A 23,864-nucleotide genomic window follows, 5' to 3' on the forward strand; every position below is an offset into this window, starting at 1 on the left:
CAGATTAACTATGGAGCTTGTTCACTGGAGGGTACTGACCACAAGGAAACACTGGACAGATACTGATAAATGCTGTTAAGGAAACAAACAGGATGATATATTTGATTTGGGAGGGGCTGACTTCAGTGAGGTTGTTGGGAGGACTGTAGATAGAAACTTTTGCTGAGACCAGAAAACGGAAGGAGCCCAGAGAGCGGCTATAAAGGGAGGGCATTTTTCCACTCAGCTAATGGACATTATCACTCCTGATCCACTATTCTCCTTCCCTTTTGTTCTTGTCTCCTGTTTCCTGCCTTCTAATGTTAAGAGTTCTGAGAGATAAGGAGGTAGACTCCCAGGGAGGCAGGCCGATAGGGAAAGGGGCCATGCCTGGGTAAGAAAGGTGGCAAACTGCCAAGATGACCAGCTTCTTCCTCCATCTCCTGATGTAAGACAAAAACCTGGCAGTTTTGTTTCCCACCAGCAGGTCCCCAGCTGATGAACTGGCCCAAATTCAAGGCTAGATGAGCAAGAACAGTGAGGATCAATCTACCATCCTGTCTCCAAACTGACCAAACCTAAGGAGGGGAGGGAAACTCTTCAGAGGCTTCAAAACCCCCAGCCCTCAAGAGGCTGGACTTCCAGCTTTCTCCCCGCCCCCTCGGCTTCACAGAGGGCTTTCTTCTCCAAGGGTTCACAAGCCTGTGTTTCCTCACCCCCAGTAAATGCTTTCCTTCAATTGCCGATTCTGGGGCAGCGATGGCTCAGCTGCTCCCTGTTGACCTTCAGATGTCAGGTCTTTTAACAAAGAAAACAAACCTGATCCAGACCCAATAGACTGTATCAATAGGTTGCAACAGGATTGTTTAGATTTTGAAATACAGTTTGCTTTTTTAAAAAATAGTTCTGACAGAGGGGGAGTGATTCCCGGTTTTCAGCCAAGTCAGTGTAGAGTGGGCTCCTAACACCCTGGATAAGTTTTTAAAGTTATCTTTTTTTTTTTTTTTTGAGATAATGTATCATTTCTCCCTTCCCTTCCCTCCCTCAAGTCCTCTCATACACACCTCCTTGCTCTCTTTCAAACTCAAGGGAAGGCTAGGAGGTCTCAACACTACATACAGAATTACAGGCAACTAAGGAGTGCTGAGAGTCAGAGAAATATGTCTTCCCTGGGGAAGAGCAGACCAATTGGTTACCTCAAATCACAGCCCAGAAAACACACACACAAGAAACATTATACAGACTCGTAGGCTGCATTTATTTAGGGATATATATGCATACATATTTATGTAATAACAGTTAATCGGTTGTTGCCCTCCAGACAGCTGAATCTCTGCTTCCTTACCATGGCTGTGACAGCAAGGGGATGGGACCACCAGCTAAACTGCGAACTACTCCTCTTTCAGGTTCACCAGGCTCTTCCTTCATTGAGCCTTACTTTCTCACTCCATTTTGATATATACCCAGCCAATCAGAGCCTCTTCAGAGCCTATGTCAACCCTCCAGCATCTGCCTTTTGTAGGCCATGGCCCACCCTGCAGACTTGCTCCTGCTCTTCCTCAGCAGGCTTGCCCTCAGCCCTCAGCCCTTGGACGGCAGGCAGCCTGTGGCTGCAGAGAGTTCTCTATCAAATCTTAACTGTCCTCTCCTGTAAGAAAATCTTCCTCTCACTTAATTCACTGTCTGTGCACGGCACTCTTTAGAGCAGTGACAAGAACCGGGACCAGAAAGAAGAAGATCTGCTACATTAGCTCTCCAGGAGAGACTGCATAGCAAATGACCAAATGGACAGTTCTGCACATTCAAAAAGAAAATTGGAAATTAACATTACAAGATTAAAAATGGCAAAACATAACTTTTCTTATACATCTGATGTGACAAATGAAAGAGTTCAAAATTTAAAATAGTTCTTTATTTTAAAAATGCATATATATATAAATAAATACACACACTAAAATTTACAAGTTAGGTAAAATACAATCAAAGTTAAATCAGTTCTGCACATTCTATAGAAGTGGCACTTGCAATTCCTTGGGTTACGAGCAATTTCATACCAGTAATGTGAAACAACCTTAAGATTTACTGTTGCAATAATTCCATTTTTCACTTTCTAGAGTTTGACAGGAGATAGTCAATATCCTGAAGGATTTCAGAAGTTCTTTTCAATGCTATCGATACACTCTCTTTATTAGTTGCTTCTAGCAAGGTCTCTGAAGATTCTGACGTACGGTCATCAGAACACTGTTCACTTTTCTTGCCAGAAGTCAAGTGGAGGATCCCACTATTTTCCAGGAGCACTGAATTACTCAGTTAAGGAGCTTTACCCCACATTTTTCATTATACAATCTGATTTTAAGAAAACCTGACTTCGGTATGAAACTATTTCTCAGTTTAAGGACTATCTACTGAATTCATGATCACATTGGACTTCAGAGTTTATGGAGTTCATCCCTTAGAGATGAGGAACTCAGCCACAGTGTAAGAAAGTGGGGGATTGTGTTTGGATGGAGGGTTAATAGGAAAGAAAAGAAAATCTTAATAACATTTCTTAACCTACATTTGCTAAGCAAATAAAAAGGGAACAAGAACAGGACGACAGGGTTAGAAACAATAAATGCTGCACATTTTTAATGAACAAAAATCTAGAGTAAAAGGAAATTTGCCTTCTCTTACAGAACTAGTTTATTATTTGAGTAAGATTGTATAACTATTTTCTCCCAAAGGAGAATGATAGGGTTCATAACAGAAGTTACAGATAGATTTTTAACAGCTATAATTTATATAATTATATAAGAGGAAATGTCTCCAAAAGATTTTAATCCTAGTTCATCATTCCTTATCCAATTCAAACATAAAAGTATAAATGTTAACATAACATTTCATGACAAGAAAATATTTTAGATATTGTCTGACTCAGCAAAACTCAGCCACATGCACGCATGAACTAACCCTCATAAAGTGCAGTCATTACGAACAGACTGAAATGGAATACTTCTGTAGGCTATTACATTCTCTTAAAGGATACAGTTAAATTTCTGTATTTTCTCAAGCTCAGAAGCAACAGACCTATGAAAGATAAAGGATGAATTGGCACATGAGCTCTTATACACGTGACAGAAAAAGCAGCATGTGAGGGCTGAGCATAACACTCTAGCAGAGCCCCTTATGTGAATGTTCTACCATGTTCCCCCACATCAGAACACTATACAGACACTATAATGACTACCTCTGAAAAATTAAAGAGGACATTTATCTAGAAATGGTGCTTTATTCAAGTTACTAAGAAGTTGAACCAATAAACTAATGATAGCAAGGTAGAAAAAATACCGAACTACACACTAGAAAGCTATTTAATGTGCGATCTTTTCTTCCTTCAACCACACTCTTTTTTTGACAAGGCAGAGGATGGGGTGAGGGGTGTCTTGGGGGTCACAGCTGTTCCTCACTGCTTGCACCCACAGCTGCTATCACCAACTGCACTTTCACTTTTGATTTTGAGACAAGGTCTCACTATGTTGTCCTTGGCTGGCCTGGAACTCATTATGTAGACCTGGCTGGCCTCAAACTCATCAAGATCTGCTGGGCTCTGCCTCTAAATGCTGGGATTAGAGGTATGCACCACCACTGCCTCGCTTCAAACTTCATTTCTCAGAATGCCAACGTAACCCTCATTCAGTTTTGATGTAAACAAAGCATTTAATAAAAAACAAAACCAGTTATAACTTAAGCAAAGGTTAGTGACCAGTTTTATAATCATATGCAACTTCCCTCCTTCCCAGCTGCTTTGAGCCACTTTCCTGCTCTGAAACAGGCTGGAGTTGAGGGATGAGGCATCTGCAAAGTTGGATCCTGAGAAGGTCAGCACACTAAAATCACACCTACTGTTTTCATTTGATTTATTCTAACAAGTATTCACCAGGCAAAGACTTTAAATTAGGCTGTGTGTGCGCACACATTATCCTGCTACATTATGCTAAGTCGCCTTAAACTTCCTTTTAGAGAGGTCATACATTAGGCTCAGCTGTAGAGTCCTTCCCTAATACACACGATGCCCTAGATCTGGTCCCAGAACAGGGTTATCAAAGAAGGTTCCTGGGACCGCAGAGATGGCTCAGTGGTTAAGAACACAGATAGCTCTTGCAGAAGACCTGAGTCTGGTTCTGAGAGCTGCTGTTAGCGCTCTGGGAGATTCCAGGCCTTTGGTTGAGCTGCACGCGCGTACACACACACACACACACACACACACACACACACACACACAAAAAAAAAAATGAAAATAAATCTGAAAAAAAATGCATTCCTAAATTGTTCCTGGTATCCTTTTCTAGTACACTGAGATTTTTTTACTCAGTGACACTAAGAGCATCAATGACCTTCCAACTAGTTTTACATTTATGAACTTGTGTTTTCATCCCATGTGAACCTCTATTATAGGATCCATCTCAATTCATCAAAACATAGTATATCCTAGCAAATACTACCTGCTCCTGACAAACTGTCTTCTCACTGTGTCCACAGGCCAAAAGACCCTGTTCTACACTTAATGTGTATATGTGTTTTCTTGTATGTCGATCTGTGCACCACATGCATGTCTGGTGCCTGTGGAGGCCAGAAGAGGGTGTCAGATCCCGTAGAACTGGAGCTAAAGAGGGCTGGGAGCTGCCACGAGTGATGGAAACGAAACCCGCATCCCTTGAAAGAGCAGCCAGTTACTCTCAGTTGCTGAGTTTTCTCTTGAACGCTCCTTTCTGTCTCTGCTTCTGATGAGTCCCGAAGTCTGATGTCCTGAGACACTCCTGTGGAGCCCTGGCCCAGTCTCCTGAGGATCTAAAAATACTACATGCTTTACTTTCTAACGCGCTTATTAATTTGGGACAAGAATAACTACAACAGAAATTATTTAAAAGTCAATTTTTTTAAAAAAAGCTTATTCTACTCAGTATTATATTTCCTTTAATACTGAATTCTCCACAAAAATTTAATTTATCATATATAAAGAGCCACTTATTTTGATATAAATTTTTCAGTGCAGAGTTTTCTGTACATCAGATTTGAAAAAGTAATTTTTTTTTAGAAAAAGTAATTTTCAAGCTTATAGTATGAAAAAGATTTTGTTAAATATGTTTCTTGGGCAAAAAAGCTTCAAGGTTTTTCATTTGCTACTTAAAATATATTGTTTTTAACATTTATTTATTCACTCTGTATGTGTGTGTGCACAGTCAGGGGACAATTCTGGCTTTACATGCGGTCTGAGGACTGAACTTAGGTCATCAGCTTAAGCAGTAAACATTTACTTACTGAGCCGTCTTGCCAGCCCTGTGTTAGTCACTGTCCTATTGCTGTGAAGAGACAAGGCAGCTCTTGTGAAAGAAAGCATTTAATCTGGGGCTTACTTACAGCTTCAGAGGCTTAGTCTACTGTCATCATGGAGGGAGCACGGCAACATATACTGCACTGAAAGTAGTAGCTGAGAGCTGTATCCTAATCCAGAGAGAAAGGCTGGGCCAGGTATGGGTTTCTGAAACTTCAGAGTCCATCCCCTAGTGACACACTTCCTCCAACAAGGCCACACACCTCCTGTTCCTTGTAATTCTTTCAAATAATGCCATTCCCTAGTGAGTAAGCATTCACATATATGAGCCTATGGGGGCCATTTTTATGCAAACCATCATACCTTGATACTAATTTTTAAGTACTAATTGGCTCTTATTCACAAATTAAGTTTACAAGAAATATAAATACCAGTTTTCTTTGAGAACAGGTGACAGCTGTTTGGGCTCCTGTCTTAGACTAGTCTGGGTTAGTCTTCTGCACCATGATATTACTGATGTCACATATCTGGAAAAAACACATTAAAAATATTTTATAGGGAAACTCATTAATTTCTATAATTAATTTGTGCAATAACAAAATGAAGTTAAAAAAAAGCAAAACTTCGATTCTAACTTATGTGTAGCTAAGGATTGTTGTAGGAGGTCACTTGTTTGTTCCCGGCTGCTTGGCCCCAAAATAACTACACAGAAACTATATTATTTGCAATACTGTTTGGCCAATAGCTTAAGCATATTTCTAGCTTGCTCTTATATCCTAAACCATCTCCATTAATCTGTATATCGCCAAGTTGCTGTGGCTTACTGGGTAATGTTCCACCCTGTGTGTCTCTGGCAGGGCTACATGGCTTCTCCTGACTCCGCCTTCTTTCTCCCAGCATTCAGTTCAGTCTTCTCCACCTAGCTCTGCGCTGCCTACCTCAGACCCAAAGCAGCCTCTTTACTAACCAACGGTATTCACAGCAAAGGATGACCTTGAACCTGATCCCCATGATAACTGTTGAAATTATAGGGCGTGCCACCTTGTTTTAAGTTTTTTTTATTTATTCCCCCCCCCCCCCTTGTATGCTGAGAATGAAACTCAGGTCCTTGTCTATGCTGAGGAAATGCTCTACTACCTAGCTACACTCCCAGTCTAAATTTGTATACTTTCTATAAATATATAAGAAATGAAAAAAAAAAATAAGACAGCTTGTAGAAAAAAAAGATAAAGAAAAATTTTAAGTGAGGCAATAAGATTTTCTAAATCGTAACAGATGAGGTAACCTTTTTACATATTCATAAAGAATAAAATAATTTTATTTGTATTCATATTATAAAGAAAACATCTAAATCAAAACAAGAAAGGAATACTTGCACTTCACTTAAAGCTCAAATTTTTTTTTTTTTTTTTTTTTTTTTTTTTTTTTTTTTTTGGTTTTTCGAGACAGGGTTTCTCTGCAGCTTTTTTAGAGCCTGTCCTGGAACTAGCCCTTGTAGACCAGGCTGGCCTCGAACTCACAGAGATCCACCTGCCTCTGCCTCCCGAGTGCTGGGATTAAAGGCGTGCGCCACCACCGCCCGGCTTAAAGCTCAAATTTAAATGTCTAACTCTTTTTAGTTTTTCAAAGTAAAGTGAAATTCCTTAAGCTCGGCATATGTCTTTACATAGTCTATATATGCATTTGCCTTCTAAAATTTAAACCTGGAAATGCCCATTGGAGCACACACATGTATAAACATATATATATACATGCATATAATGAAATGTAAGTTAATGAGTATCAAAAACAAGTTTAATAAATTGAATGATCTTAAGTGATGGGATAGAACAAATCATGAAAACATTTGCCAAAGGGACTATCTTTTTGAGAGAAACTGTTTAAAATAGCAATTGAATGTTGGAATATTTAGATCAAAACAAGACCACACAACAGAAAAATAGATTCAAGATGCTAAGTAAGCAGTTCTGGGTCCCGACAGTTGGAGCTGCTCTAAAGTCAAGACTACTACCTGCAGAGTAGTCAACTAACAACAACTAACAGTGAACTACATTAGCAGAAAAGCTGTATTGCTATAAACTCAGTTCAAGCATCCTCCCATTTAAGAACATCCCCCAACTAGTTTCAGTGTTTTACACTCACAGAAATGCATACAATCTTAGCCATTTACAGTCATTTGTAAACTACCTTTTCAGTCTCGTTAAGGAATTAGAAAGTAGGCTAACACAGCCGACCATACTTGCCACAGGAAATCAGGCATGCTGAAAATAATTATTTTAAAAAATCGCTTGGAGGCAAACACACGTTTAAAGCTGACTTGATATATTTCATTGAGTTAAATTTCTGTGTAACTGAAAACTCTGCAATCTGGAAAAACTAAGACGACATAAAGCATTTAAGTTATACATATGCTCCATCGGTTGAGACATGACAATAAAATTGCTCTTCCATACCTTTCATATGCTCCAGGATGCTCAGCTTGAATCAGCTGATCCTGCCCATCAGGAAGAATTAATCTGCACCAACCCAAGGCCAGACCTTGATTTACCTTAAGAAGCAAAAGAGGTAAGTTCTATCATTCTAAAACTAAAAACTAAAATGTTAGCAACCTTTTTTTTTAAAATTGATTTTTATTGAGCTCTACATTTTTCTCTGCTCCCCTCCCCTCTTCAGCCCTCCCCCAAGGTCCTCATGCTCCCAATTTACTCAGGAGATCTTGTCTTTTTATACTTTCTACTTCCCATGTAGATTAGATCTATGCAAGTCTCTCTTAGTGTCCTCATTGTTGTCTAAGTTCTCTGGGATTGTGGTTTGTAGGCTGGCTTTCTTTGCTTTATGTTTAAAAACCACCTATGAGTGAGTACATGTGATAACTGTCTTTCTGTGTCTGGGTTACCTCACTCAAAATAATGTTTTCTAGCTCCATCCATTTTCCTGCAAAATTCAAGGTGGCATTATTTTTTTCTGCTGTGTAGTACTCCATTGTGTAAATGTACCACATTTTCCTTATCCGTTCTTCGGTTGAGGGGCATTTAGGTTGTTTCCAGGTTCTGGCTATAACAAAGCAACCTGCTATGAACATAGTTGAGCACATGTCCTTGTGGAACAATTGAGCATCTTTTTTTTTTTTTTTAAAAATAAAGGAATGAAATCATTACAAATTTATTTTGAGAACTCAAAGACTAGATTTGAATGGTTTGTTGGTATAAGTCATCACCCACACAGTTATTATAAATGCCAATCCTTGTTGCAATGTGTTATTTTATATACATAAAGTGACTCTTTGTTATACTTTTCTGTTTTTTTGCTAGGAAATTCACTGAGGTCAATGAAGTCTCTCGACAAGTCTCTAACACCCAAATGGTGGCTCACAAACGCCCATGACTGTAACTGAAGGTTTCTCCCACCCCACCACACCCCCCCTCCCGGCTAGTTCCTGAATAACCCACTCTGAGGCTTAATATTAATTACAAACTGACCTAATAGCTCAGGCTTATTATAAACTAGCTCTTATAAATTAAATTAACCCATTTCTATTAATTTCTATTTAACCACGAGGCTCATGGCTTGTTACTTCACATCTTGCTTCTCCAGTAGCTGCTGACATCTACCCTGACCCCACCTTCTTTCTCTCTGTTACTCTGTTTGGATTTCCCACCTTGCTATATTTTGACTGGCTATTGGCCAAGTCAGTTTCTTTATTAATAATGGTAGTAAGACATATTCACAGAATACAGAAGGGCACTCCATATCATATAACTCCAATTCTAGGGACTCAGATGCCATCTTTTGATCCCAAGAGCTCTTGCATACACATGGGGTACATAAACTTACAAAGGCACAAATATATACACATAAAAAAACCCAATAACATGATAATTTGAGATAAAGTAATACTGTTTTCTGTAGATAAGTAACTAATCAGGATATATTTCACAATGTAGATATCAAACTATTAAGGATAATTTATTATGTATTTGAGAAAACCTAGAAGATAGAATCTTGAATCACAAAGAAATGATAAATATTTGAGGAGATAATGTTTATCCTGATAGTAATATAATATATACAAGTATCTAAGATCAGAATGGTATCTCATATGTGACGATTACAAATGCTACAGCAAATTTTACTGAGCATAACAAATGACAGCAGTTCTCAGGGCTCACATATCAGATATCCCTCATATCAAATCTTTACATTACAATTCCTAACAGCAGCAACAGCGGTATTTTATGGTTGGGGTCTCCACAAGATGAGGGACTGCCACTGCACTAGGACGGTTGAGAGCAGCTGTCCTAGGTATACTCACTTCTCTGTTCTCAGCAGAGGAGCTGAAATTCCAATTCAGTGTTAGAGTGACGCCATCTAAAAAGACAGCGTGAACTTTGTCATCAGAGTAGGCAAGAAATCTCCCCACACTGGGTAAGAGAGACTCTTTCAGAAGCACGGGCAGGGGATTGTTAGCATTTACTTCAGGTACCTAAAGCCAAGTAAAGAACATCAATCACAAGACAGGAGTTTTCTTTGAAAAAAATAAGTAATTATTAATGAACCCTGAAGCAACTCAAGATTCGTATTCAGAAGTTGAGTGCTACAGAATTATCTATACTTCAACTTTTCAAGAGTTACACATGCAAAATTGTTTACCTAGCAAGATTAAGTTCTAATATCTCTGGAAGCTACCATCCTGCTTTGAACTTAATTTAGGGAAAACCTGTGAATTATAACAACATATAAGTTTATAATCAAATGAGTATGGATCCCAAAAATCAATGTCTGAGAATCATTTCCTGTAAGCTACGATTAATGAATTGAATTTTAAAATATGATACTATCAGGATTTGTAATGACGATTCTGTAACATAACTCAATGCAATCAATCCCATCTCTCCTCCATTACAACAAAGAAGCAAACAATCAGCTGGACACGGTGGTTTACACACATCTGTAATCTCAGCACTTGGCAGGCTGAGGCAGGAAGATGTCAAGCTTGAAGCTAGCCTGGGCTAGCTAGGGCCAGCCAGGACATTCTGCATCAAAAAGTCAAAGAAAAATAAAAACGGGCTAGTAGAGCTTTGTGATAAGAGTGTGTGCTCGGCATGCTCTAAACCCAGGTTTAAATCCCAACATGGTAGGGGTGAGGGGCAGGAGTGAGGGATTACATACACTAAAACACAGGGGCAAGGGGCATCCCTAAGTGACAGAAGGTATCTGCCCAGTATGTGCAATTATTTGAGCTTTAAGTGACAGAAGGTATCTGCCCAGTATGTGCAATTATTTGAGCTTTAAAAAAACAATGATTTTCCAGTCTGTCTATGAGGCAGATATTTCTGAGTTTTCTGAGACAGGGCTTGTGCTGACTGGTTTTATGTCAACTTGATGTGAGTGCGTCATCAGCGAGGAGCCTCAGTTGAGAAAATGCCTTCGTAAATTCTGCATTCTCTTAATTAATGCCTGATGGGCCCAGCCCATTGTGGGCAGGTGGTCCTGGACTGTCTCAGAAAGCAGGCTGAGCAATCCATGATGAACAAGTCAGTAGGCGGCACTCTCCCATGGCCTCTGCATCACTTCCTGCCCTCGCAGCTTTTGGTAATGAATGGTTATGGGGAACTGTGAGTCTTTCCTCCCCGAGTTGCTTTAGGTTATGGTGTTTCATCACAGCAACAGAAACCCTAACTAAGACAGGGTTTCTCTGTGTAGCCCTGGCTGTTCGAGAACTCACTCTGTAAACCAGGCTGGCCTTGAACTTAGAGATCTGCTTGCCTCTGACTCCTGAGTGATAGGATTGAAGGTGTGTGCCACCACAGCCCGCTCAGATAGGTATTCTCTTGAATAAACAAATTTGAATGTCAAAAAGAATTTCTCACATGACTTAGCTGAAAGCAGTTTGAATGTGCAAGCACACACCCACACAGCTAACAGTCTTGCTTTCCCATACCATTCTCCAGCAGCAGACATGATAGTTGTGGCTTAGTGAAAGCCTTGTCTTGGCACAGTGTTGAAGAATTCTGTGAACATGAAAAACAGCCCCTAAGTGTTTGCAAATGATGACATTTCCTGCGTTTTCAAACACCCGGAACAGTGGCGCACTGTCTCAGCAGCTCCTGAATGCCACGTAACAGCTCAGCCGACTACGGCAACTCCCTTCCTAGAGAGCGCTAAGTTCTTAGATGGGGGCCACCATCTTTTCCCTCTGCCTCCTCGTGGCTAGCTAAAGCTACTCCTTGACCTTCTAGCAACAAAGGAACTCCATGGATAATTTTAGGGGCGCCTTTAAAACTGTTTAAATTAATTAGTTATTTGTGGTTGTCTGTGCACTCATGTGTGCCGGTGATCAGTCATGTGTGCCATGGCATGTGTGTAAAAGTCAGAGGACATCTTTGCGGCTTTGGTTCCCTTTCCACCTTTATGTGGCTTAGCAGGTCAAGCTCAGGCTACTTGGCCTGCATAGCAAGCACCTTCCTCAGTTGAGCCTTCTTGCTGCCCAGATGTTCTAAAGACGTGACAGTCACATAACTAAGAGATTTAGCATAGTCTAAAGATGGCAAGGAAAACAGGTGACTGTGTATAGAAAATCAAATAATTTCTGAGCCTGCTAATCTAGCCTAGAAATTGTTTACAGATACTTTCATAAAAACATTAAAATTAAAAATTATTTAATTCAGCATTGCATTTTCATTTTTCTGGGTGCTGTAGATTAATTAAAACAATTTTTTAAAAAATATTTATTTATTTATTATGTATACAATATTCTGTCTGTGTGTATACCTGCAGGCCAGAAGAGGGCACCAGACCCCATTACAGATGGTTGTGAGCCACCATGTGGTTGCTGGGAATTGAACTCAGGACCTTTGGAAGAGCAGACAGTGCTCTTAACCTCTGAGCCATCTCTCCAGCCCCAATTAAAACAATTTTTAATTTTTTTTTAAAGACAGGGCTTCTCTCCGTATCTTTGGCTGTCCTGGAACTCGCTCTGTAGACCAGGTAAGCCTCGAACCCACAGAGATCTGCCTGCCTCTGCCTCCCTGAGTGCTGGGACTAAAGGGATTCCCCAGCAATCAAAACAATTTCTAAAAAGGTGAAATAATGAACCAATCCACACTTTATCTTTAGTACACTCTCATAAAACTCTATTACGGTGAAAATAAGAAACTGGGAAAATTTCAAATGTTTCCTCAAATCCCCAACTTGATTAAAGCAATCATAAGGCTGCACACTTGTCCAGAGGAACAGCACTAGAGTCCTCTCTGGACTCGCCCACCTCCTGTGTGGAAGTCTATCCAGACTTCAGTTTCAAAGCCAGAAATACTCTTGTAATGACACGGATTACTTTTTAAATTATGAGACCAGAAAACTTGACAGATTTGTGGCTAAGACAAATTGTACCCACTGCGTCCTAACCTTAACAGAAGAAACATATCAAGGTACTCAGATGCACGCTTTTCTCTCAGCTGAACATTACCAACTTACCTGGTTGCCTGTTTAATCAGAGAACGTACAGAGAAGAGACTTCCTGGTCTGTCTGGAGGAAGGTTATTTATGAAATAAGTTTTTTCTTCTCTCTGAAAGTGTAAAACAAACAAAAATCTGGCCCTTAGTACTTAACTGTTTTTTCCTTGAAATACACACACACACACACACACACACACACACACACACACACACACACACACACACCAACAAAGCAAGCAATTATTTTAATACTCTAAAGCCATAAAACCTACATATTTTAATGATATTCTTATGGTGCCTTTCTGGTGGAGGGTGGGGGGATACAGGGGATACATACTATTGTCCACCTTTTATGTGTGCCTTGGGGATCACACTCAGGTTCTCCTCATTCATGCTCGTATGGCCAACATTTTACCCACAGAACCGTCTACCTAGTCCCCAATACATGGTTTGTACTTTGTAAATATAAATTCAAAGTAGTATAGTGACTCAAAGGTAATGCTCTGGGATTTAGTGTTTTTTATGGACAAATTCTACAAATTTAGTTTCTGATTTAAACAAACTGTTTAGGGTGCTAATGGATAACAGTGGGTGTAACTACAGTAAAAACAAAGTGATTAATAATTCATAAGGTGTCAATGCTGGCAGTAAGATTATATTAATTTTCCATGGTGAGGAGTGAGATATTACATAAAACATCTATATATATAGGAAAGAACTTTCTACCAAAACTTGAACTTCATTGTTAGCTTACCTTTTCTGATTTTTCTTGACTCGAATAATACGTAAAATAGTTACCAAAATAAGGCCCTTCTGATTTGAAAACTGATCCATCTCCAGGATAAATCTCTATTGAGTTTACATTTTTATGGTTAAGCCTAAAATAGAGAAATAATCGTATTTTTTTAAACGAAGACTAATGTATCCAGGAAAGCAATCTTTAAGACAACCACAAAAACAGAGACCTGGTAATGCTGCACTAAAGAGAAATAGGACACACAAAAGTGTCTTATATGCTTATTGCAACAACTAAGCTCAGAGCTTCTAGAGTTCAGAGAATCTTGTCTTCACATACTCAGTGCCAACTTAGGGATTGACACATAATGAGTCACCAAACAATGTCAACGCATAGAAGCTGAATACCACACTTCTAGGTCCTGAAAATAAGATCATTCTTCAACAAAAATAACTGGTGTAATCAGTACCTGATGGGTGAGATTAACTATCCATGTAAGGAATGTTACACATGTAGCAGTCAGGTATGACCAAAGCATCCGGTATATTCTTCAGGGAAACTACTTTTATTGGAACAGATCTTTTTTATGGTGTGGGGGCATCAAGAGGTAATGGCACTTGCTGCTAAGCCTGATGCCCTGAGTTCAATCCCTGGGACACATGATGGAAAAGAACTGACACCGGAAGGTTGTCCTCTGACCTCTAGATGCATGCTAAAGCACACACACGTGTTGCCACCCCCAGGAAAAAATAAGAAATTTAAAACTTATGCTGTCAGAGTGGGTGGATCTTCATACAGGAAAGGGAAAGCCTTCTGTCAATCAAAAAACATCAGGTATCATTTTCTACTATTATTCATGGATGTAAAGATGGATCTGGCCAACACCATATTTCAGTCATTAGATAGGGGTAGGGGAGAGAAAATTCAGTGGAGAAGTGTAGGTGCAGAACAGTCATGAAAGGAATGATTTCCTTTGACAGAATCACCCTTAGGCTGATTCCATGCTCAGCAGGTAATACAACCAGACCTTCTAATGTCCAGAAGGACACCCTAGGTCTCTGATACAAACATATATCCACCAGCAAGACTGACTTTCAATGGCATTGGAGATGCCATGTAAGCCTCACCTGTACGCCACACCCTTGCACCACAGGAGCCTCACCTGTATGTCACACCCTTGCACCACACCACCTTCACGAGCTCAGGATAGGAATAGTCTTCTCCATCAGACTGTCTCTGCAAAAGTGAGTCACAGAAGTTCCACCTGTGAAAGAGAAAATCGGAGCATTAATTCCGGTTGCTCAAAATAATTGCCATTAAAAGTCAACAGACAGTGCCACCATAATGCTTATTCCTTGCCTAACTATATAATGTATATGTTTATATACACACACACACATTAGAGAAATTTTAAAACAAGCCTTATTTTGTCATGTATCTTTTCGTTAATTCTCAGCAACTTCATTAATGGATCTCAGAATGATGTAAATTAAAATTTTTACTAATCTTTAAAATCAACCTGAATTAAAAAAAAAAAACAGATCTTTACTGAAATATCTCTGGTAGGCTGGGCGTAATGCTTTACACACGGAGAATTTAATGTCCCCCAAAGGAGGCATGCTTCCTGTCCCCAGTGGGGATGTTCCATCAGGCAGTATAGTAAAACAGAAATCACCAAGTCTGGGGGGTGGGGGGGGGCAATGAGCGCTATGGACACGAATAAGGACCTAGCTTATCAGCAGACTGAGAAACCGCTCCAAGGAAGTAAGGCTTGGGCTTGAGTAAGGGAAAGAGATGGTGGGGAGGAGGGCAATGCTGGAGCAAAGAGCAGGAGCTGGGGCAGGAGCGAAAGGGAGTCCGTGTGAGCACTGTAGCAATGGTGAGGACACTTCAGCAGGCACAGGGACAGCAAGGACACAGCGATGGCAGGCATGAGGACTACAGCCAACGAAGCCACCAGGTCATGAAAGCCTGCTGTGCCAGGATAAGGAAATGGATTTCAACCTAAATCCAGTCAAAGACACACTTAATTGAGAAGCATAAAACCTCTTCTGTCACATATTTAGAATCCTGGAATTTCCAGTTTTAACTAGATAATTATGGCAAGCCCAAAAGCTATTCTTATGTTTTAGGTAAAAATGTGTACTCAGAGAAGACCTAGGAGCAAATTTCAATTCTACAGGTGCTAGTGATGTAACTCGCTGTGTTCGTTACCATTTCTGGATCTTAGGTTCCTCTATGAGAGGATTATAGTGACTCTTGTAACAGGGTTCCTATACCAAATACATAAAATACAACAGTCTGACACAAGTAATTTATAAATGTTAGTTTATAAAAAATTTACTAGAATGCTCATAAAAAGTTCACGTTGCAAATTTAACTATTATTTATCTTTGAATGAAAGTTTTTGACCTAGCCACAGAAAGGTTTTCATATATTGAACCTTTTTAAAAAGGACACATTTATAGTCAATTAATTAAAAAACGGGGAGCTCTTGGGGCTGATAGCAAAGAAAGAAACTGTAGCCAAAACTCTGTCAGGTTCATGGTCTAGCCTGTGGGGTCATGGGCAAGTCCAGGGTCTATGGTCTAGCCTACGGGGTCATGGGTTCATGGGCTCCAGTGACCAGCCATAGACTTCCTTCTAGGCTTTCTCCCAAAGAGCCCTGCTCTTCTGTACTTTAATAATCCTTCTATAGACAGAAACCTTCATTAAATACCCTACATTGCTATAAATACTATCCTTTAAAATGAAAAATTTTAGCCAATCAAATGAGAGTAAGGATAGTAACAGATGTGGCTGGTATGGTGGTTCATACCTTTAATCCCAGCACTTTTGAGAGGCAGAGACAAGGGTTTCTATGAGTTAGAGGCCAGCCTGGTATACAGAGAGTTTTAAGGCCAGCCCTGGTTACATAGTGAGACCTCATCTCAAAAAAACCAAAACCAAAACCAACCAACCAAAGCAGTATCAGTTGATCTAAAAGCTAAGATCAGGTAAAGAAGGGCTCTCCCCAACCTTTCTGAGCAACAAGCCATCCTTGCGGTACCTGTGCATGTGTGGGGCAGGGCAGCTGAGTAACAGGGCTCTGGGAAGAACAGAAACCTCTTTTCCACTTTCTTCTGCGGCGTCAGAAGTTATGCTTCCACTTGCGGGGAAATCTGCATCAGTTTCAGACGCTACGCTAACTTTGTTATGAAAACGAAGCGCTAAAGACAGAGGGTACTTCCACTGCTCTGGACAGGAGGCGACAGACCAACACTGCTTCATCCACGCGTACACACATCCGTGCCTAGTACTCGGGGACGGCAGCCCCTCCTTCCCCTCAGTTCCATTCACACAACATATGCTCGCTGACGCTTCTTTAGATTTCAAGACTTGGCGATGAAGTTCATTTTCTTTATTCTTTAATCTTTGTCCTGATAAACTTCCACACGTGCAGAATTTTGTGGTCTTTCCAACTAGTTTATCTTTTGGGACACGATCATTTGTTTCAGGGAGTACTACAGACGAGTCTGGCTTCTGGCTCACTTTACACAAAAAATGGACTGTAAATTCATGCTGAGATCTGGGCAGGCAAAGGTGTGCACGTCCATCCAGTGACGTTATCTTCACAGCACCACTCTCTGAATATGTGATGCTGTCGTCTCCAGCAAGATTGGGCCATTTTACTTCAGAGAAGTCAATGAAGATATGCTGAATTGAGAGAAGAAAATAAAAACCCCATATTTTCTGCTAATGCTCATTTTCCCCATAGTTTTGATATTAAAAGTACTTTATAAGAATTTAATATACTTGTGTTTTTACTACCTAGAAAACAAAAATTAGAGTTAATATACAGCTTTACAGATAATATTGGATGCTAATAATATTTCTCTTGGAAACACACACACACACAAATGAGAGAAGGGGTGGGGAGAAAGAGGTAGATACCATCTGATTAGTGCTAAACTTACTTTGATTAAAAAAATTCAATGATTTAGGGAGAGCTGGATGTACAGACCACTCATCCCAAAGCTCTAATCTGACAAAGGACAGACATGAAAGGGAACTTAGGCTGTGGCATACTATACAAAAGCAACTGGAGCTTACATGGTATGAAACTCCTGTAGAAGTCATTGAGAAAACAACACAGATAATACAGAAACAAATTCAATACTTTAAAATGTCACATGAGATAGGAGAAAGGTGGTATTGGAATTACCAGACAGCATTTGGGAAATGCTGTATCACCAGATGAACCAAAACGTAACATGAAGTCCCTGTCCTAGAAGATGCCCAGCACAACATTAGCTAAAATTAATTCCAGGTGGCATTTAAAATAATTTAAAACAATTCAAAAGCTCAAATGTAAACTGACCCTAGCAAGCAGCAGACTCAGTTAACAGTCTCTGTGTTTTCATACAAGAAATCAACAGTACTGTACATAGCAGAATTTTAATCAATTATTGCATATAGTCAACGTTTCAACTTCCATCTTTATCAAATCTTGAAAGCCCACAGTCCATGACCAAACTGCAGTGTCAGCAGCAAATGGCACCATTTTAATGGCGCAGTTATTCAAGACACTGGACAAAGACCCCGCAAGGATTAATCCATTCATGAGTTCACAGATGAGCGGGCTATGCTAGGTCTGGCTGGAGGAAGTGGGTCTCTCCTCCCTCTACTTCCTGGCTGCTAGGCTTTGCTTCTGCCTACATTCCCTATGAAACAGTCACCCTTTAAGCTGTCCATTGCAGGCATCTTGGCACAGTAAGGCACAGATATAAGACTACGAATACAGCCGCAGCACAGCATGAGGTGAGAGAGCCTTGGGAAGCAATGAACAGGCACAGCTGGGCTGAGGGTGTGGCTCGGGGGTGAAATGCCTGCCTGTCAGCCACCTGTGAAGTCCTGGGCTAACGCCCTACTACCAAGAGTCACTGAGACTAGGCTCAAGTCCTAACTTCCCCACTTTGAAAAACCTCACAAATTAAATAAGAAAAACTCTCTGAAACATAGTTTTCTGTCTACACAGGAGCTGGTAACTCAGGAAATCTCAGCAGATACCCATGCCACACTGGTACCACTGAAGTTTTGGTTTGTTGGAGACAGGATCTAACTACAGTGCCCACGTTAGTCTTAAATTTAGGAGGTCAAGTGATCCTCTTTGTTATAATTTTAAAAAATGGCAGAAAGGGAGTCATGCCACATAAAAGGGAGGTTTATTGGAAGAGGAGGGAGGGAGGGAAGGAGGAAGGGAGGGAGAAAGAAAGGCAGACACAGAACCACCTTTTAAAAGGAACGTAGCGAATGTGCACAGGAGGCATTCTTAGTGGCTGCAGCTGAGGTTTCCTGTCAGCGCTCCAAGGGCAAGCCAGCACAGATGCCTGAATGCTAACACTCTTGCCTCAGCCTTTAAGTATGTTTAAGATTGGTTTTGGGCAGTGGTGGTGCACACCTTTACTCCCAGCATTTAGGAGGCAGAGGCAGAGGCAGAACTCTGAGTTTGAGGCCAACCTGGTCTACAGAATGAGTTCCATGGAAGGCGCCAGAGCTACACAGAAAAACCCTGTCTCAAAAAAAAAAAAAAAATGCTTTTAGTTCCTAGTCCATATACCATTATTCCTCAAAATCAAAAAATAGATACAAGAGTAAAATTTTTATACTTATACATAATTACAAATTATACTGGCTAGGTCTTTATTTTTAATCACAAACTTGAGTCACCTCAACTGAGGGAACACCTCCATAATATGGGTCTGCGGGGCATTTTCTCGGTTACTCAATCATGCAGGAAAGCTCGCCCGCTGGAGGTGCTGCCGTCCCTGGGCGGAGGGGGCTGGACTACAAAACAGGAGCTAAGCGAGCCAGGGACAGCAAGCCAGTCAGTGTTCCTCAAGGTCTCTGCTTTAGCTCCTTCCTGGGCTTCCCCGAACGATGGACTGACTTACTAACTGAAATAAATCCTTTGCTCTCCAAGCTGCTTTTGGTCAGTGTTTTATCGAAGCATGGAAAAAGTAAACTAGGCTCATATCCTATTACACATCGACAACCACACACAATTACTAAAGTTCATTTATGAAATTTCTTAATATTGAGGCATATGAGAATAAAAAAAGTCATGATTTGAAATGCTACAATCTGGGCTGGAGAGATGGCTCAGAGGTTAAGAGCAAGGAGGTCTCCAGAGGACCTGGGTTCAATTCCCAGCACCCACAGGCAGCTCACAATCGTCTGTATACCAAGATCTAACATGGAGATATATGGAGGCAAAATACCAATGCATATAAAATAAAAATAAATAAATTATATATATATAAAAAAGAAATGCTATAAGAAAATGTCAAGGAGTTGAAATGTGTAACTTCCGTGGTCTGATTCAGCACATCGGACTGTGCATTCTATAGCGTGTGCCCATTTCCAAGTGCTAAGCCAACTCTTTACAATTAACCTGTACTAAATATTACTCATCAAAATGTGCTTTTAAAGCATCACCTTTTTCCTCTCAGGAGGTATGAGGCTTTCAGATAAAAAGGGGCATGTAGCTGAAGAGTTTCGAAAATCCAGGGCTCGCTGTAGCTGCTCCTAGAGAAAGAAACATAAAATTATCTGAAAATCAGTTCAGAATGACCAAAGTCCAGAATCGTAGTTACCTTTCCTATTCTAGCAGCTTCCCTCTGTATTAAGAAGAGTGTTTTTGTGCTACTACTTACCCGGTAGGTGCTAATGACAAAGTGTGTCCGCTGACGAATTCGCTCTGGCTGTTGTAAAGGGTGTGTAGAAAGAGCAGACGCCTTTTCAAACAGAAACTCCGAGCCACAAGGAGAGAGCTGCAGTGTGGAGCCATCAGCATACTGCACTTGCACTGAGTCATCCTCATAAAGCACCATTCGCACTTCTGCTGCCATTCCTGCGCCCGGCTCTGCCACACTTCGGTGCAGGCTTAAGGAAATGGGGACATGGGAGCACAGGCGGTTTTCTGAGTGCTCAAGAGTTGCATTTCCTAGGAACGCAGGGACTACACACAAGGACACCAACTGTGCACACCCTTGGTGGAAGAGCAGTGGTCTTACCTTGGTTACCTAAAATGATCTTCCTTAAAAGCTTTGAGTAACCCCTACAGCTTCACTCCACTGTTAAGAACATAACCTGGAAGGAGAAGACAGTTTACAGTTACAAATGTCCTGCTAAGTTTTGTGGTTTTACTGTTTCTCAAGTTGAGTTTTGTATATTGTATGCTCAGGATCTCATTGCAGATAAACCAATTACACTTGTAGCAATCTTGGTGGGCGTGACAGCTCGGCACATGAAGGTGCTCGCCATGCAGGCCTGAGGTACTGCGTCACATCCCTGGAATCCACCATGGAAAGTGAGAACAAAGTTGTGGCAAGCCCGTGCATGCCTGCACTCACACATAACACATACAAGCAACCACAACAAATAAAAAGAAAGTAATGCAAAAAATCAGTTCTAGCACATGCAAAAGACAGGCCAAAAGTAACTAGCAAATCTAAGGAAAAAGACCTTTGAAGAAATACAAATACCACAACCTATTGCTCCCCAGTCTGGAGTTAAGGAAGCAGTTAGTTGAGTGTCTTGAATTTCTCACTTCTTAAATTCTATTTCTTACCTCCAAAACGACTGTTTTCACTGTTCTCCATACCTGTGTGGGGCAAAGGGGAGGTGGGCTTCATTTATACTCCCCTAGGTGCTAGGCAGACGCCAGGGATGTCTGCTCATGTGAAAGAGAGGGTTACAGGACTGCAGTAGGTTTAAGTGACAAAATACCGATGATAGCGCCCAGCACTATCCAAGCCACCTTGTAAGGGCTCAATAAATCTTATGAAATATTAATTCTTTCTAACATGAACCCCACCCTCTTCTATATTACCCTCTCCTTCTACTCAAGTGCTCAAGTCTCATCGGTCAAAAACAACAAACGACTATGCAGAGATAATACTTCCCAAGCTTATGGCCATTCCCTATCAATAAACCTCTCAAGTACATAACCCTCATTGCCATATTCTCTTGCTAATCGTCATTCTATTACAACCCAACTTTCCCCTGTACGTTTCCCCTGGCCTTGTTTCATAATGGCCACCACGTCTTTGTACACCCAATGTCTCCTAGACACAGTCAGTCTGTGACACAGTCGTACATTGTCCCCTCTTCCAAACTCCTCCCTCTCTCCGGCCTCTGATCCCACTTCGGGATACTAAGGGTTTCTGCTCTGCTTCTACTTCTGTTTTTACTTTCATCATTCTATTCATTACCTAAATCCTAAATCCAACACTTTAGCTTAGTAACAGTTGCGACCTTTTAGCCTCATCTTTTGGTTTCGTTTTTTAGCTATGCAATGAGCTATGCACAATATAGGCTAAAGTCTTATGTGGAGTATGCTTGTATGCAAGCAAATGGTTTAACTATGTGCTATCTCTTACTAAGATTCACACGGTTTTAACTATTTTCTTTCTCTAAAGAACTTCTAAATCTACCCCACTCCTTTCAGAGATTTTAGTTAGTTAACAGCACAGACTTGTATGTCTTTGTACCACAGATAAAATGGAATCTGACTGGACTAGAACAAAGGCACTCCCACCAAACACAGACTTCTGTAACATCCCCTAAACTCATTCTTTAGCTGAACCCTACCAACCCTATCCATTTGTACACAGAATGAGATCTGTATTCTTACACGAGAGCTTTCAGGCCACACAATCTAGCCCACCATTGTCTCCAAACGCCACTCCCTAACTCCCTGGTTCAGGTCACTTTAATAACATCGGCTTTATAAAAGTGTTCTTGAACAAGGCATTGTCCACCTCAAAATCCTCGCACTGTTCTGTCTAGCTCGTCTTCTCCCTGTGAGCACTGCCATCTCAGCACGAACACCGATGCACAGAGGCCCACGTCATCACCTGAGCTAAACTGCTTTACATGTTCTTATCGTGGTTTACCTTTTGTCCTCATGGACCTTATCAGTATCGAAATTATTTGTCTGTTTTCGCCCACCAGGATAGACACTCAAACAGAAAGGACCTCACATGCCTTATTCGCAAATATATCACTGGGATAGTATTAGGCAAAGAATGATCTCAGGCAAAACCACTTTCAACAAATAAAAGAATGGATGTTTAAATTCTTCTTACCCTTGAGTTTGCAATACGAGTTAATGACTCTCTGACTTCTTGATGCTGTCTTCCTGTAACTAGTTTTCTACTGACTTTTTTTTTTAAAAAAAAAATCTTGCTTGGGGGGCTGGAGAGATGTCTCAGCGGCTAAGAGCCCTGGCTGCTTTTCCAGAGGATCCAAGTTCAATTCCCAGCACCCACATGACAGCTCGCAACTATTACTCCAGTTCCAGGGATCCAACATCCTCACAAAGAGAAATGTACAGGGGAAACACCAATGCACGTAAAAATAAAAAAATAAATAAAATATTTAAAAAAAATCTTGCTTGGATTTGGCCCTTTACCTCCTTTTGTTGGAAGCTCATCTCTCTGTTCCTACAGTTAAGACCTTTCTCCTGTTTTTCTCTCTCTATTAACGTTCCAGAACTCAGACCGCACTCTTTACATTACTTGTTTACATATTTACTCAATGTCAATGAACAAATACCATGACAACAGGTGTGTGTGTGTGTGTATGTATATATATGTTCATACACGCATGTCTGGTATTTTAAGAGAAAACAGGTGCTGATGCATAGTTGAAAGAGTCTCTTTCCTGTTACCAGACTGGGAAATGGAATCACTTCCTTTGTTCCTCCCATATAGCAACTTTACTGAAGTTATTATTCAAGTATACACAGGAGAGTGTAGTGTTTAAAAGTTCTTGGCGCTACCACAGAATATGGATTTTTGGCCTCCTCTGCATTGTTTTCTTCTTGTTTGCATTCCCATCATTCAATACATTATGCCTGGTATGACGAACTGGAAAACCTTGTCTGTTCTGCATGCTGAAACCTCGCTTTTCAAAATAGAGTCTAGTTACCCGGGGAAAGAGAAAGGGGCGGGTACACGCGCTCAAGACCGCCGCCAAACCTCTGACACTCACGCGGCAGTTCTCGACTGGGAGGTTGTTTTCCTCATCGAGGGGAGAGCAGCCAAGGCCTCTGACCGGCCTCTCTTTAGCTCAAATGGCAGAAACCGTATCGTTCGCGACTGCTTCTCCGGGGTTACTTCCGTAATCTAGTAACTACCGAGTGACACTTCTTGATGAAGGAAAATTATCTCATCTGCAGAAGAACATGGACACAAGAAGTGTTTCGACTGAGACTTCTGTTCAAGTCCCGGCGGCTGAGGCAGCAGCGGCGAGCCGGACGACAGAAAGGAAAAACAACAAAACAGAGGGGTAGCAGTTTGAACCTCCCGCACCGAGAAGAAAGCGCCACCTCCGGAA

At 40.8% G+C, this 23,864-nt stretch overlaps 1 protein-coding gene across 1 annotated transcript; it reads right to left on the reverse strand.

The window, feature by feature from the left end:
• Window positions 1–1,311: 1,311 nt before the first annotated feature.
• On the reverse strand, window positions 1,312–23,828 carry C3H5orf34 (chromosome 3 C5orf34 homolog). Its single transcript, XM_038322693.1, has 14 exons — window positions 23,520–23,828; window positions 20,537–20,612; window positions 20,177–20,405; window positions 19,959–20,048; window positions 16,531–17,177; window positions 14,644–14,745; window positions 13,500–13,623; window positions 12,764–12,855; window positions 11,232–11,301; window positions 9,603–9,773; window positions 7,744–7,838; window positions 5,722–5,817; window positions 3,005–3,045; window positions 1,312–2,276 (listed from the first exon to the last, which is right to left on the reverse strand). Exons 3-14 carry the CDS (start codon window positions 20,369–20,371, stop codon window positions 2,083–2,085), a joined length of 1,917 nt encoding a protein of 638 aa, XP_038178621.1. The 5' UTR covers window positions 20,372–20,405; window positions 20,537–20,612; window positions 23,520–23,828; the 3' UTR covers window positions 1,312–2,082.
• Between the last annotated feature and the right edge of the window lie 36 nt (window positions 23,829–23,864).

The sequence above is a fragment of the Arvicola amphibius genome, chromosome 3, assembly GCF_903992535.2.
Source record: "Arvicola amphibius chromosome 3, mArvAmp1.2, whole genome shotgun sequence".
Lineage (NCBI taxonomy): Eukaryota > Metazoa > Chordata > Mammalia > Rodentia > Cricetidae > Arvicola > Arvicola amphibius.

What these genes read in the sequence shown, in the direction of transcription:
- C3H5orf34 (XM_038322693.1), bottom strand. Translation starts at nt 20,371, where the DNA reads ATGGCAGCAGAAGTGCGAATGGTGCTTTATGAGGATGACTCAGTGCAA. An exon ending in CCTGCCCCACACATGCACAG is followed by an intron (nt 14,746 to 16,530) that starts GTACCGCAAGGA and finishes TCTCTTTCACAG; the next exon opens with GTGGAACTTCTGTGACTCAC. An exon ending in ATGTCTGCTGCTGGAGAATG is followed by an intron (nt 9,774 to 11,231) that starts GTATGGGAAAGC and finishes ACTTGGCTTTAG; the next exon opens with GTACCTGAAGTAAATGCTAA.